This window comes from Hyla sarda, chromosome 13 (assembly GCF_029499605.1).
Source record: "Hyla sarda isolate aHylSar1 chromosome 13, aHylSar1.hap1, whole genome shotgun sequence".
NCBI classification, from domain to species: Eukaryota; Metazoa; Chordata; class Amphibia; order Anura; family Hylidae; genus Hyla; species Hyla sarda.
In genome coordinates, this window is record NC_079201.1 from 32199648 (window position 1) to 32215137 (window position 15490).

General features: G+C 41.6%; 2 protein-coding genes across 7 annotated transcripts in view; one reads left to right on the forward strand and one right to left on the reverse strand.

The window, feature by feature from the left end:
- Nucleotides 1-14168, forward strand: part of LOC130297424 (trichohyalin-like) — a 90284-nt gene extending 76116 nt beyond the window's left edge. The window contains exons 2-3 of one of the 6 annotated variants that reach the window (XM_056549894.1): nt 6598-6820; nt 12847-14163. In XM_056549894.1, the coding sequence (XP_056405869.1) occupies nt 6598-6820; nt 12847-13154 (531 nt within the window). In that variant the 3' untranslated portion in view covers nt 13155-14163. Of the gene's footprint in view, nt 1-6597; nt 6821-12846 lie in introns of those variants that run through there. The other 5 variants (XM_056549891.1, XM_056549889.1, XM_056549890.1 and 2 more) reach the window with 5 other exon arrangements.
- The window catches only part of USP36 (ubiquitin specific peptidase 36), a 116336-nt gene that overhangs the window by 82021 nt on the left and 18825 nt on the right, over nt 1-15490 (reverse strand). The gene's annotated exons all lie outside the window — the stretch shown is intronic.

Consider the following 15490-nt stretch of genomic DNA (forward strand, 5'->3'; position numbering starts at 1 on the left):
TCCTATCACTGCCTGTACTGTCATAAGTACTGGTATTACCATCATTGCTTGTTATTTAATTTCTGCTGGTACCCCCCATTACTACTTGTACCGCCCATCATCGTTACCACCTGTACCGTCCAATCACTGCATGTAATTTTTTTCACTGCTTGTACATTTATCCATGCTAGTACTGTTCTCTGCGGGTGCTTCACCGATTACCGGTTCTACCATCACTGCTACTCCTATCACTGCTACTTCTCTTATTACTGCCACTACTCCCATCACTGCCTGTATTCCCATCACTACTGCTGGTACTTTCATCACTGCCTGTACTCCAATCACTGCTACTGCTACCCATCAACTCCTGTACTGTCATCATAACAGGTACTCCCATTACTGCTACTCTAATCACTGCTACTCCCATATAATATTACTACTGGTACTCCTATCACTGCCTGTACTGTCATTAATAATGTTATTCTCACCACCGCGTGTACTGTTATCACTTCTAGCACCTCCAATGCTGCTTGTAATGCTATCACTGCCTGCACATACATCCATGGTTCTTCATGTGGCAAGTATTGTCAGATGTTGTTACTTCCATTACTACTGGTACTTCCTTCAGTGCTTCAGTTTTTTTTTAACTGGTACTCAGATTACACATCCTCTCTTGTCTGCTTCTTGAGGTTTCCTGCTATTCACTTGCTTTAATACCCTTTTTTGATACATAGCAGTAGGTCACTAATGGTACTGCCATCATTGCTGGGGAATCTTTAGTGATATTACACCCTTTACTCCTGTGGCTGGTAGTCTCGCTTGCCTTAGAACTTTCTGCACTCCCGTTCTATGTACCTAACCTGTAGTGTGTACTGACCAGCAAAGCCCATTAAGGGCCAGATCTAACACTCCAAAGGGCCAGATCTAACACATTGAGGGTACATTCACACATACAGGATCCTGCGCACATTTGATGCGATGGATTTGTAACTGCCGATTATAATCTGTGCTCAGTCATTTAGTTTACATTGAAATCTGCAGCAGAAAATCCATCAAATCTGCATACGTGTGATCGTACCCTAAAGGGGTTTTACCATGATCCACTTTCCACAGCAAACTTTTTTTTTGTTAGGTTGAATGAAAATAAACGTGTCTCTGAAAAATAATAATGCAGACATGACCTTATTTCCTTTTCTCAATCATATTTTTATCCTCTCCTCTTTTCGTATAAAAATCTGTGTGGTGGGCGGGGCTTCTGACCATCACATGACTTGCTTTGAACTTCATTTCCCAGCAGTCATTAGTGTAGGTCCTCATTCCTCTAATCCTCATAATGGTAAAGTTATCTCTTCTCTCCTCACACAGATACTGTGTTATTATAGTGAATAATATCCTCCCCTTCCTGCCTAGTGATTGTAGTGTTACACTGTAGGGGGGATTTATCTAAACCTGTGTAGAGGAACAGTGGTGCAGTTGCCCATAGCAACCAATCAGATTGCTTCTTTTATGTGTAAAATTGGTTGCTATAGGCAACTGCACCACTCATCCTCTAAACAGGTTTTAATAACTCTCCCCCACATGTGACAGACTGTAATACAGAAGCTTTAGCAGGACATATATAATGTATATTTACCTGATTATAGCCAGTGAATGTTAAGCCAGACAGCCAGACTCCCTCAAACATAAGTAAGTGAACTTTATGGGTTTAGCAGCTGTATGCTGCATTCTTTTTGGCTGTATATTCACTGTATGTGAGGTGAACTAAGCAACTGAGCATGTCTGACCAGAAGAGAAGACTGCCTACAGGACGTATCCCATGGCAACAAGCAAAAAACATGACAGAATCCAGCCTACATTGGTAGGGCTGCCTTCCAAAAACTTAAGCCGCTAAAGATGCAGGGCATACAGGTACGCCCTCGTCCCTGGTACTTAAGGACCTGGTACCTGAATGCCCTGACACCTTACGTGGCTTTGAAGTGAGCTCAGGAGCTGCACTCACTTCAGAGCAGTAAGTGCCAGCTACCATCAGTAGCCACACACTCACTGCTTATGCCGGGCAGCGCGTGATCGCCGCATTTAACCTTTTAGATGTTGTGATCAATGCTGATCATAGCATCTAAAGTAACATAGTAACATAGTTCATAAGGTTGAAAAAAGACCAGAGTCCATCAAGTTCAACCTGTAACCTTAATAAGTCCCTATTGAGTTGAGTTGATCCAGAGGAAGGCAAAAAACCCTCATACTAGAGGTAAAAATTCCTTCCCGACTCCAAATATGGCAGTCAGAATAAATCCCTGGATCAACGTTCTGTCCCTATAAATCTAGTATACATAACCAGTAATGTTATTACTCTCCAAAAATGCATCCAGCCCCTTTTTGAACTCTATTACAGAGTTCACCATGACCACCTCCTTCGGGAGAGAATTCCACAGTCTCACTGCTCTTACAGTAAAGAACCCCTGTCTGTGCTGGTGTAGAAACCTTCTTTCCTCTAGATGTAGAGGATGCCCCCTTGTTATAGATACAGTCCTGGGTATAAATAGATCATGGGAGAGATCTCTGTACTGTGCCCTGCTATATTTATACATAGTTATTAGGTCTCCCCTAAGCCTTCTTTTTTCTAAACTAAATAACCCTAATTCTGATAATCTTTCTGGATATTGTAGTCCTCCCATCCCCCGTATTACTCTGGTTGCCCGTCTTTGAACCCTCTCCAGCTCCACTATATCTTTCTTGTACACTGGTGCCCAGTACTGTACACAGTATTCTATGTGTGGTCTGACCAGTACTGTACACAGTATTCTATGTGTGGTCTGACTAGTGATTTGTACAGTGGTAGAATGATTTCCTTGTCGTGGACATCTATGCCCCTATTGATGCACCCCATGATTTTATTAGCCTTGGCAGCAGCTGCCCGACACTGGTCACTACAGCTAAATTTACTGTTAACGAAGACTCCTAATTCCTTTTCCATGTCAGTCGTCCCAAGTATTCTCCCATTTAATACATAATCCCAGCCCGGATTTTTCTTCCTCATGTGCATTACCTTACATTTATCAGTGTTGAACCTCATCTGCCACTTCCCAGCCCAAACCTCCAACCTATCCAGATCTATTTGTAACAATGCACTGTCCTCTATAGTGTTTACCGCTTTACAGAGTTAAGTGTCATCTGCAAAGATTGCTACTTTACTATTCAACCCCTCTGCAAGGTCATTAATGAATATCTTAAATAGGACAGGACCCAAGACGGACCCCTGTGGTATCCCACTAGTAATAGTCACCCAATCAGAATAAGTACCATTAATAACCACCAAAGTGTAAATGAAACTTGCCAGTAGCTCAGTGAAGCTCACAAAACTCCTGCGACGTGATCGCAAGGGTTCCTTGAGCTAAAATGGTGGGGGAGGGTCCCCTTATCTGCCTCCTATCGCCAATTCACTGATATAGCCTGGCTTAGCTAGACTAGATCAGTGGATAGTTGATCATGCTGTATAATGCTATGCTATAGGCCTAGCAGTATACAGTGAATGCAATCTAATGATTGCATATAAAAGTCCTCTATGGGGTCTTAAAAAGTGTAAAAGAAAAAAGTCTCTAAAATTATAATAAATTCTCTCCCCTAATAAAAAATAAAATTACCCTTATTTTCCCATTTTACAAAAATGAAAAAATGAACATATTAAAAAATACCAAACACCAAAAATACAGATTTTTAATCACATAATTTATCAGAAAAAATAAATAAAAAGTGATCAAAAAGTACCATCAAAACAAAAATGGGACCGTTAAAAACTGCAGATCACGGCACAAAAAATTAGCTCTCATACATCCCCGCAAACGAAAAAATAAAGTTACAGGGGTCAGAAAAGGACAATTTTATGCATACCTAGTAAAGTTAGCTTTTTTCAAAAAAGTAGTACAATAATAAAAAAAAAACATAAAATGAATATAATTTTAACTTTATTGGCTGAAAGTAGGTTGCGGGTGTCCGTGGAGAGGGACAGACCCAAAAATCCAACTTTTGTGCAGCGCTTCTCCGGGATTGAACAGATGATGTAGGCAAAGATGCTGTAAACTTTTTATTTCTCAAATTACAATAGTAACATGGGCAACAAAAGTTACACAGATTTGGGATATGCTGGACAACGCGTTTCTAGAGGGGATTCCTCTCTTTGTATTGACCTACAGAATAAAGATAACGTATCATTTTTACCATAAAGTGCAAAAAAGACCACCCACAAATAATATAAATTTTTTGGTTAAAATGTAAGGTGTCATTACAAAGTACAAATGGTTGTGCAAAAAACAAGCTTTTATATGGGTCTTTAGGTGGTATAATAAAAATGTTATGAGTCCCTAAAGAGGAACTCTGGGCAACTAAATCCATAGCCCATCCTTTCCCTCTCATAAACCTATTCAGTTTCCCCTCTTCCAGTTGTCACTTACATGCAGGGAGTGAGGAAAACAGGTTATACTATCATCCTCTGTGTCTGTGTCCAAACCCCTCACTGAAAACAGCACCCACCCTCCAGAGAGACACAGACCACATGATTTTTGCTCGACACTGATGAGTCATTCTCCCTTTAGTGCTGAGAGCTGGGAGGTGTGTGCAGCCTTATCCAATCACACATTGAACTGCTCTCTGCTGCTCAAAGCAGGAGGGTGGGGCTTTTCTTAGAGAGTGAGCTGAACGGCAGAGAAGAGTTGCAATGATTCCTGGGAAATGTAGGATCTATGAGGCAAGGATGGCAAAGAATCTTAAGCAGCCAGAGAAGACCACAGGGGCCAAAAGAACCATGCATATCAGGCAGGATCATTTATAGGGATCATATCCAGGTAGTGTGATGGCTTTGCAGTACGTCTTTAACGAACGAGACCCTCAGGTACTCTGTTGGCTGGAAAATATCTGTGAGTCTTCCGAAAAAAAGGACGTTTGGCGGCGTAGTGCTCTCTTGCCCCGACCTACCTGGACGGAGGCAAATGATAGCCCACTTAGCCAGTCACCAGCCGCAGGAATATCTGAGCGGCCATCACTTGCATCTATCCAGGAAGGTGGGGGACGAGTGCACCGAGGACGCATAAGTAGCCCAGAAATAGTGGGGAGTGAGACCCCCCCGCGATCAGACACTTATCCCCTATCCTGTGGATAGGGGATACGTGTCTGATATGTTCAGTTCCCTGGACTACCCCTTTAAATAAAGCGTACAGTGCTATAAAAACACAACATATAAAGGAATTAGATAAGTATATAATATAATTAAATATATTAGATATATTTCATATCGGCTCATATATAAACTACATTTAACTGTATATGCATCTAATGCATTCATATGTTATGCACTATGATTTTATGCACTATTTTGCATATGTTCAATGTTCAATGTTCTATGTATATAATTTTTTTCATTTACCCTTATGATGAAGTGACATAACTAGCCCTTCTAGGTTAATCAATGTCCAGCGTACATTTAAGATCTGCGTGTGTTTATTCTTATTATATTCTCAACCTGATAAAAAGGGTTGGACCCCTGTAACGCGTTGTCTGATATTTTCTTAAAAACATTCCTTATTTTATATATCCTGTCCAGAATTGTGTATTAGATAATATAATTTAAACTTTAATTAGGAGCGCAGTCTCCAGATGTCCATTCTTTCTGAAGACTCCCAGGTATCTTCCAGCCAACAGAGGTTCCCCGAGGCTCTCCTCCCTCGATTGCATTTACTGCCTCAAATTCTTTGAGCTGAGGGTGGACGTAGGCTGCACCAGGCATTCCACATATTTGGTGTTGGTGCAAAGTGTGCACTGGTGTTGTGATTACAGGGCAAAACCACATGGGGAGTTTACATCCAAGTTGCCTTAATCTACACCTTTGACATTGGAAAAAGGGAATTTGGAGCACCTCCTCTTTTTGTTTCTTATGCTCTGATTTAAAGAACAATTGATTTCTGATAATTACTTATTGCAAATATGTTTAATTTCACATAATGCATCAGTTAAGACCTATTTACCTTCATGGTAATACCCCTTAAAATAGTTATTTATGTATAGGAAATGTTTTTTGTTAATGCCTCAGGGTGCATTGAAATAAAGAAAGCATACTCACCTGCCCCATTTCTCCGCCACTGCCTTTCTGACAGCACTTGATTCTCCTTCCTGGTTCCTGTGACATTTTATCTGGGAAGGAAGTGCCAACACCCGATCACTGTACCTTTTAATCACTTCTGTCCAGGATCCCACAAGAAAGCACACCTTCTATGTAAGGGCTCGTCCACATTGCTGTTGTGCCCCGGTATATGGGGCTTTGTCAGCTAGTCCGTCAGAACGATGGGAGTTTAGCAGAGAAAAAAATATTGCATATAAAAAAAAAATTCTCTGCTAAATCCGGTAAAATACTGGATTCCGACGGACCTCATTGAAGTCAATGGGATCTGCTGGGACCTGGTAGTGTCATTTGTGCTCCAATCCCAGTTTGGGTCTTTTCTGTCAGGCTCGGCAATGTGAACCTAGCCAAAACTGCGCACCGCATGGTATCAAGGTTAAAACTTGTCTAATTAGAATTTCTGTTCTGTCTGTATTTTGCTACATGCCCTACATAACTATTGCATTGTATAGGGCATCCATGAACTTCTTTGCCTGATATGGAACCCTCTACACAGGGGTGGCACAGAGGCTATGTATATGGAAAAGGAGGATTTGCTTCAGAAAATTCTGGAACTGGAGTCTGAGAAAAGAGAAGTTGGCTCGGATCCACGGCACAGGGACCCTATAAGAGACACCATGTCTGTCACTGAGGAGACACCGCGGAGAGCACAAGAGGAGGCTTCTATCCCACATGGTCTGTACATCTTATTCAAAAACTAGATTTCGTTTTTAATAATCCTTATTCATTTTAACACTTGTGGCAAGACTCACTGAACAAACACTCTTTGAGTTAGATGTGGGGGAGAATGGTGGTATAGAAGTTCAGGACAGTGAGACAGCTACCTGGGTTTAATGTGCCAGGGAGGCTAGTCCTAATCTGGCACATCCCAACAAGTTTGCCATGTTGGTAGATGAGGGGGAGGTTAGTTCAGAGCAAGATGACAGCCAGGGGTTGTCTACTCCACTAAGGAGGGGAATGGAAGTGCAGGGCTGGCCAGACGGGTGCTGGTAGTGCGTGACTTATTTATAGGCGAGACAGACAAAGACTGTATTGGCATTCAAATGTGGCATATTGTGAATCAGGTTGACAAATTACTGGGAGAATCCCAGCACTCATTAAGTCTGCAAAAGTGGTTAAAGGGGTATTCCAGGCCAAAACTTATATATATATATATATATATATATATCTATATCAACTGGCTCCGGAAAGTTAAACAGATTTGTAAATTACTTCTATTAAAAAATCTTAATCCTTCCAATAGTTATTAGCTTCTGAAGTTCTCTGTCTAACTGCTCAATGATGATGTCACGTCCCGGGAGCTGTGCAATTCCTATGGGGATATTCTCCCAGCATGCACAGCTCCTGGGACGTGACATCATCATTGAGCAGTTAGACAGAAAACTTCAGAAGCTAATAACTATTGGAAGGATTAAGATTTTTTAATAGAAGTAATTTACAAATCTGTTTAACTTTCCGGAGCCAGTTGATATATATAAAAAAAGGTTTTGCCTGGAATACCCCTTTAAGGTTTATGTACTTTAGCAGATCATAGGTACAAGGTACAGGACGCGTTTCGGCGTTGGCCTTTCTCAGCTGTGGCCCACTAACAAATAGGCTGGTTGTAACTGATGTTAAAAGAGCAATACACTTAAAAACAGCATTTAAAAATACAATTCAGGGGGATCAGCTGTAGCTCAATAAAATCTGTAAAAGCGTAATAAAGGCAGCTAATTTTCAAAATGTAATCGTGAGGTGCTGATGGGTTGTAGTGGAAGCCTGGGACCTTACCTGTGCTCCTCGGGCTTCTGTGGATCAGTGATTGGTGAAGGCTGCCATAGGCAGCCCTTAGCAATCAAAAGCAGATTTCATGGATCAATGTTATGCAAAAGCATTACATTGATCTATGTAAGTCATCTACTCATAGCTTAGGATAGGCCCCTAGGGGGGCCAAAAATGTATAAAAAATTAAATCAGTACCCCCACCACCACCTTCACAGTTTTAAGATAAAACACTGTAAAAATAGTTATTTGGTATTACATTCCTAATTCTGCACGTTCAACAGCATAAATGCAAAAAAAAAATTCCATACACCAAAAATGCTGATTTTTGGTCACATCACATCCCAGAAAAAATGGAATAACAAGTGGTTAAACAGCCACAACTACACAAAAGTGGTACTGTTAAAAACTACAGATCATAATGCAAAAAAAATACTAACAGAGTTCAAAATATCCACATTTGGTATCATTGGAATCGTAATGAACCAAGTCAGTTTTATTGTATTGCCACACAAAATTGAGAAATTCCATATTTTTTTTAAATCTATATATAATGTATTATTGTTTTTTTTATACACTATATATTAAAGTATGCAAAAAAAAAAACTACAACTTCTCCCAAAAAATTGAAAAATAAAAAATGTTATGGGTAATAGAGGAAAAAGTAAAACATAAGCCAGAAATCAAAATTTGCTAGGTAATGAAAGGGTTAGGTGAAGTGTTTCGCAGGCATCTCAGGAGTGCTGGAAATAAGTAAATGTTTATTTTTTTATGCCAGACACAATAGGCATACTTCTACCCCCCCCCCCCCCCCCCCAGCCACTGTATAATCGATTTAATGGAGATATGGTCCAAGGTAAATTAAATAAAGTGAATGTAAGCAAAGTTCCAGGGCCAGGTATATTACACCCAAGAGTTCTTAGAGAACTCAGTTCAGTAATTTGTGTACCCTTGTTTATAATATTCAGGGTTTCTCTGGTATTGTGCTGAGGGACTGGCACAGGGCAAACGTGGTATCAATCTTCAAAAAGGGCTCTAGGTCTTCCCCAGGTAATTATAGACCAGTGAGCTTAACGCCCATTATAGAAAAATGATGGGGCTCATAAGGGTCTTCATACAGGAATACATAGAGGGGAAATGATGGCATGGCTAGCATAGCTTTATTAAGTATAGAAGTTTTCAAACCAATCTAATTTGCTGAAGATGTGAGCAGAAGCCTTGACACAGGGTTGGCTTTCGATTTATTGTTTCTGGATTTTGCAAAAGCGTTTGACACTGTCCCTCATAGACATCTGATTAAGGTCTTAGGTGTAGACATTTTTGTTTTTAACTGAATAGAAAACTGTCTTAAAGTGGTTTTCTTTGCGTCGGATATGAAAAAAATAGCTCCCTGTTCTGTTCCCTGATGTGATCGTCTTCCTCCCCTGCAGCGCGTCTTGTCGGGCATAGGAAGCTCCCACGCCCAGTGTCTCATACTGAAGCTCAGCACATCGCTAGCCTCAGTGATGTCCCATCTCACCCATCTATTTGCTGCAATATGACACATTGGGCCCTTGTACTTCCCGTGCTCGACAGGCAGCAGCTAAGAAAGAGGATTGCATCTGAAAATGCTTGCTTTGTTTTTACAAGCAGTATACCCCTTTATATAGTCTTCAGGTGTTTTTTTTTTTTATGTTTCAACAAAAAGATTGCATCTTTAAAAAAACTATTGTGATGTATGATTATCTACAATACAGTCCAATATTTTCGGTCTCCGAAAGGGTGAATCAAAATTGGTGGTGCAAAAGTAAAGACCTGTATTGAAAGTAACAGTGGTAATTGGCCATTGACTGATCAATAAAAGTAAAACTAGAAAGTCTACCAGGCTGACTAATATGGAACTACAAGTACCACAAACTATGGTATGGTGTATCTTATAAAAACGTCTGCGTTGTAAGCCAGACAAAGATGACAAAATGAAATGCCATGACTTTAACATTGACTTGCAGAGCTGATTGGAAGCGGATACATTTTCCGACAGGCTGGTGTTCAGCAATGAGACAACCTTTCACCTTAGTGGGAATGTCAATCACCACAACGTTAGAATTTGGGATTATGTGCCCTTATTAACCCCTTAAGGATCCGGAGTTTTTCCGTTTTTGCATTTTCGTTTTTTCCTCCTTACCTTTAAAAAATCATAACTGTTTCAATTTTGCACCTAAAAATCCATATGATGGCTTATTTTTTGCGCCACCAATTCTACTTTGTAATGACGTCAGTCATTTTACCCAAAAATCTACGGTGAAATGGAAAAAAAAAATATCATTGTGACACAAAATTGAAAAAAAAATACGCCATTTTGTAACTTTTGGGAGCTTCCGTTTCTACATAGTACATTTTTCGGTAAAAAGGACACCTTCTCTTTATTCTGTAGGTCCATACGATTAAACTGATACCCTACTTATATAGGTTTGATTTTGTCGTACTTCTGGAAAAAATCATAACTACATGCCGGAAAATTTATATGTTTAAAATTATCTTCTGACCCCTATAACTTTTTTATTTTTCCGCGTATGGGGGGCTCATTTTTTTGCGCCATGATCTGAAGTTTTTAGCGGTACCATTTTTGCATTTATATGACTTATTGATCGCTTTTTATTCATTTTTTCATGATATAAAAAGTGACCAAAAATGCACTATTTTGGACTTTGGAATTTTTTACGCCATTGACCGTGCGGTTTAATTAACGATATATTTTTATAATTCGGACATTTCAGCACACAGCGATACCACATATGTTTATTTTTATTTACACAGTTTTTTTTTTTTATGGGAAAAGGGGGGTGATTCAAACTTTTATTAGGGAAGGGGTTAAATGATCTTTATTCACTTTTTTTTTTGCAATGTTATAGCTCCCATAGGGGGCTATAACACTGCACACACTGATCTTTTACATTGATCAGTGGTTTCTCATAAGAAACCACTGATTGATGGTTCTGCCGCTTGACTGCTCATGCCTCATAATCTCAGGCACTGAGCAGTCATTCGGCGTTCGGACAGCATGGAGGCAGGTAAGGACCCTCCGGCTGTCATGTAAGCTGTTCGGGATGCTGCGATTTCGACACTGCGATCCCAAATAGCTCCCTGAGCTATGGCATGGTTTTACTTTCACTTTAGACGCAGCATTCAAAGTTGTTGCTTCTCTGGTCCTGTGGTGATTGTCTGGTCCTGTATTTAACCCCACACTTACTTCCTGTCCTTGCCGGATCTTTGTGATCACTAGCCCTAGAGAAAGTGTTTCAGTTGTGTGTTGTCTACAGTGTTCCAGACCTCTTGCTTTGTGACCTGACCTTGCTCCTGTGCCGTCTGCCCTCTGAGCTTCGTTACTGACCACACTCCTGTGCCACCGGCCCTGACCTCTTGCCTGTCTAGACCATGAGCTTGCCTCATCCTACCTGTGCCACGTAACACCTCAGCAGCCTGTGTGGACGAGTCGTATCAGGGGTAGCGACCTGTGTGCTGCCTGCCGCAGCAAGTCCAGCCCACTTTGCGGCGGGCTCTGGTGGAAACCAGGGGCACCTTAGACTCTGCTCCCTTTGTATGGCCAACACCATCATTCACACAGGTTCAGCTGATTTACTGCATCACTGCCGTTTCAATACCCAACACCCTCCCCAGTTCCCCTAACCCCTGCCCGAGTAATGAAGCTATGTACATTGAAGGAATATGTGATTGCTGCGCACTGACATGACCTACACAACAGCCGACATTAGCTGTTTTTCCCCACTCCTAGCACTTACAGCATCAGTGATGCTAGGATCGTACTGGGGGAAAACAGCTGATGTCAGCTGTTGCGGAGGCCTTGGCAGTGCGCTCTGCTCCTAACATCTCTGCCAGCCCGGTCACATCTTCCTCCTCCCTCAGAGACCTCATCCACAGAGCCCTCATTTGGCTCTGTGGATGAAAAAATAAAAGTTATATCTCTTAAAAGAAAAGGAGGAAAAAATGATAATGCAATAATGAAAGTTGGCATTGTCCACAAGGCCAAAACCTTTTGTGTTCTACAGGGGTTTCAATTTTGATTTGCAATTTATACAAAGGGTTCTCCAGATGATCTTCCAAACTAAAGCCAGTCACTGAGGCTGCATTGGGCTCAGATTGCATTCAGAAGAGCAAGGAGAGGGTGTTCTCAGGGTAAGTAAACAGGGGCCTCAGGGACTGGAGGAACTGCACTTGTATCAGCAAGGTTTGTATAATATATTTTATTATTTTACCCGCCTAGAAGACTGTCATTTGTTTTGTTTTTAAAGTGTAGCTGTTGTGGTGATCCTTAGGCTCTTACTAATATTTTTGAGGCCCTGACCTGAGAGTTCCCGCCATTGTGCATTTTCTCCATTTCTGAGGGTGGAGTGGGGCCAGAGCTTAGCTGTTAGCCAGTAGCACACAAACCTGACCATTTGAGCAAGCACACCACCTACCCATCTCTGCTACGCTATTACACAGTGCTAGAGAGTGAACTGACTGAAGAGGCTGGCACTATGCTGCTGTGGGATGATAAACAAAATGCACAACTATAGATTTCATGGGGGGGGGTATTGATACACTGGGTTTGCAAGTTGCTATATGAGCAGAAAGAAAAGAAACAGGAGCACAGCAAGGAAGGGGTTATACTATGCAAATACAAGCCTGCTGACTAAAGGGAGGGGGGGGGAATCCCACTCGCGCCTTGTAAATTTCCTGAGTAAGCTGAGACAGAATTCTCCTAACAACAGGTAATAATCAGCAAATTGCAAGGACGTGAGACATCTAGTGGATAAGACTCAAAAGCTCTTAATTCACAGAAATTTTAGGAACCACGTAGGCTGTATCTAATAGAAGTAGTTTAAAATGACATGTCCATTTAAATTAGAGAACCGATGTAATGTGACATTTTATTAACCTAATACTTCATTGCCTTCCAGTTGTGGAGTCTAAGCAAGAAGATAACAACATGGGACAGAGATTAGTCAGAAATCAGGAGTGTGAAGGATGCTGCAGGGTTTACGCCCGCATCCTGCAGCACCTGGAGAGGAGAGCAGAATCAGAGCAGCGCCTGCGGGAGGAGGAGCTGGCACTTCGGCGCGAGGAGCTGCAGCTGCAGAGAGAGCGTGCCGCCCTGGAGAGAGAGAGGCAGGAGGCTGAGCGCAAGGAAAGGGAGAGACGGTTTGAGCTAGAAAGAGAGGAGAGGCAAGTTATATTGGAGATACTACGAGAGAAGATGATAAAGTGACAGAGCCTGCAGAACATGCAGCGGGTGTGGGGCATTCATATGTACTACAAAAATAGACAGTGAATAGAAGATCCGCTGGGATGGACAGGAAGGTCATATAATTCACTGGACTTGGTAAAAAGGGAATACATGAGACATAATGAATAATGGCAAAGGAAAGTGCAAGACACACGAGGCAGAGAGGTGAAATTCAGGTGCCCAGATAAATGCCAAGTTGAGGGAGACTTTGATCGCTGTTATCAGTTGTTGTGCCAGGAACAGTTTAAAGGAAGCGCCAACAAGAATTCACATTCTCTAAATAATTTGTATGGGGACCTTCTACCAGTCCTGGCTGAGTGTTTGAGATGGCTACTCTGCAATATTATAGAAAATGTAAATAGTGTACAGACTGTATATTATGTGTAGCACCATATTAAACATTTATTTTCGGGATATGTTTACCCTTAATAAAGAGATTACTTTTTTTTTCTTTTACAATTGCTTGTTCTGTTCTATCTTTCTAATATCTGGTCACCAGCAAGTTTGCACAGCATAAAGATAGTAGCTGATCCTAGTAAAAGTAATATTTCTCTTTTCGTTTGGATTCATTTTGAAATGCAACAAAATAAATACAACTGCACTGTTGGAATCCAGGCCATGACCCCTGGGACCAATATACATCCTGTGACATTTCTATGCTCTGGTTGGACACCAAGTACGTATTTAGGCACATGTAAGCCAAGTCATTAGGTTTCCACCTCTGTACAGATTGGCAATAAGTTTCACGATAGATTAGGATGAAGGTCAGGCATTTTAGACCAAGGTCCCTGGTATATCACATGCAAAAAAAGGAGTATATGCACTCACCGCAGGAAAACCATCACCACGTCCGGGATCACGAGAGCAGGTCTCGATGGTGTGGAGCGCTCAAAGGCAACGCCAGCTGTTTCATACGATAGAAGGCCTCGAGGCTGGAAGAAGTACGTTCTATCGTACGAAACAGCTGGCGTTGCCTTTTACTTCGATACTTCAGCTATATATACAGTGACCCCCCGACTTATGATGGCCCCGACATATGATCATTTCAACATATGATGGCCTCTCAGAGCCCATCGTATGTTGAAGGCAGTATCGACATATGATGCTGCTGTGTGTCGGGGCCATCGTACAAACAGCTATCTGACAGATAGTTGTTTAATGTGCCCCGTTCTGCCTCCTGTCACTCACATGCTGTCCTGCTAACTCACGCAGGCTTCCACTGTGAGCTCCGTGTAAGCCCCGCCCCCCAGAGCAGCCATAGCCAATAGCCTGTAGGCATCCAATGAGCTGCTGGCTGCCCTCCCCTTCCTTTCCTATAGAGCTGTAGTCGGCAGGATGGTAATGGAGGACATTCTGTCCCCCCTGAAGGTTTTTAAAGAACTGTACAGTACTGTATGCGATGTCACACATCACATACAATACATATACACACTATACATCCCATACATCAATGTTTCCCTATCAGTGTGCCTCCAGCTGTTGCAAAACTATAACTCCCAGCATGCCCAGACAGTCAATGGCTGTACATGCATGCTGGGAGTTGTAGTTGTGCAACAGCTGGAGGCACCCTGGTTTGTTAAACACTCCCCATACAATGGTCTTCCCAGAACCAATTAGCAGTTTCCCATAGAGATATGTATTCAACATACAATGGTTCCGAGGCCCCAGAACCAATTACCATTTTTACATAGACATATGTACTCGACATATGATGGTTTCAAAATATGATGGTTCTCCTGGAACCAATTAATATCATATGTTGAGGGACCACTGTATATATAAATGCACCCCACAGGTGTCACCTTCATTGTTGGATCCGGATACTCCGCTACCTTCATAATTAATTGATGTCTATTGTTAGGACATAGTCTAATACAATTAGGTTGTCTTTGGGTGCTCTCCCCATTCTTTCCTTGTTTGGTGTCCCTGGTATATCAGTTGGCATGTTCTCTAGAATAGTGACTTGAGCTGCCCCTTGAAATCTTCGGAGATATCATATGTCCATGGAATGTTTAGTAACCAGAAGAATATCTGTACATAGCAGCCAGAATGGACATGTAAAATGTCAGAGTGATTTCATGCCCATAACATGGAGGTGTAGTTACTAATATATGTAGATACACTAATCTTAGCATTGCTTAGGTAAATCTGGGTCTCTCACTGGAATTGTACCAAGACTGTATAAACCATATTACTGTACTCATAGTTATGAAGGCTAGACTCCCAAGATCTTATTGTTAACATGGCAGTGAAGACCCCATCCGACTGCAGGAATTATGTTTCAAGAACAGGTGTTGGGTGTCATTCACGTGAGATGA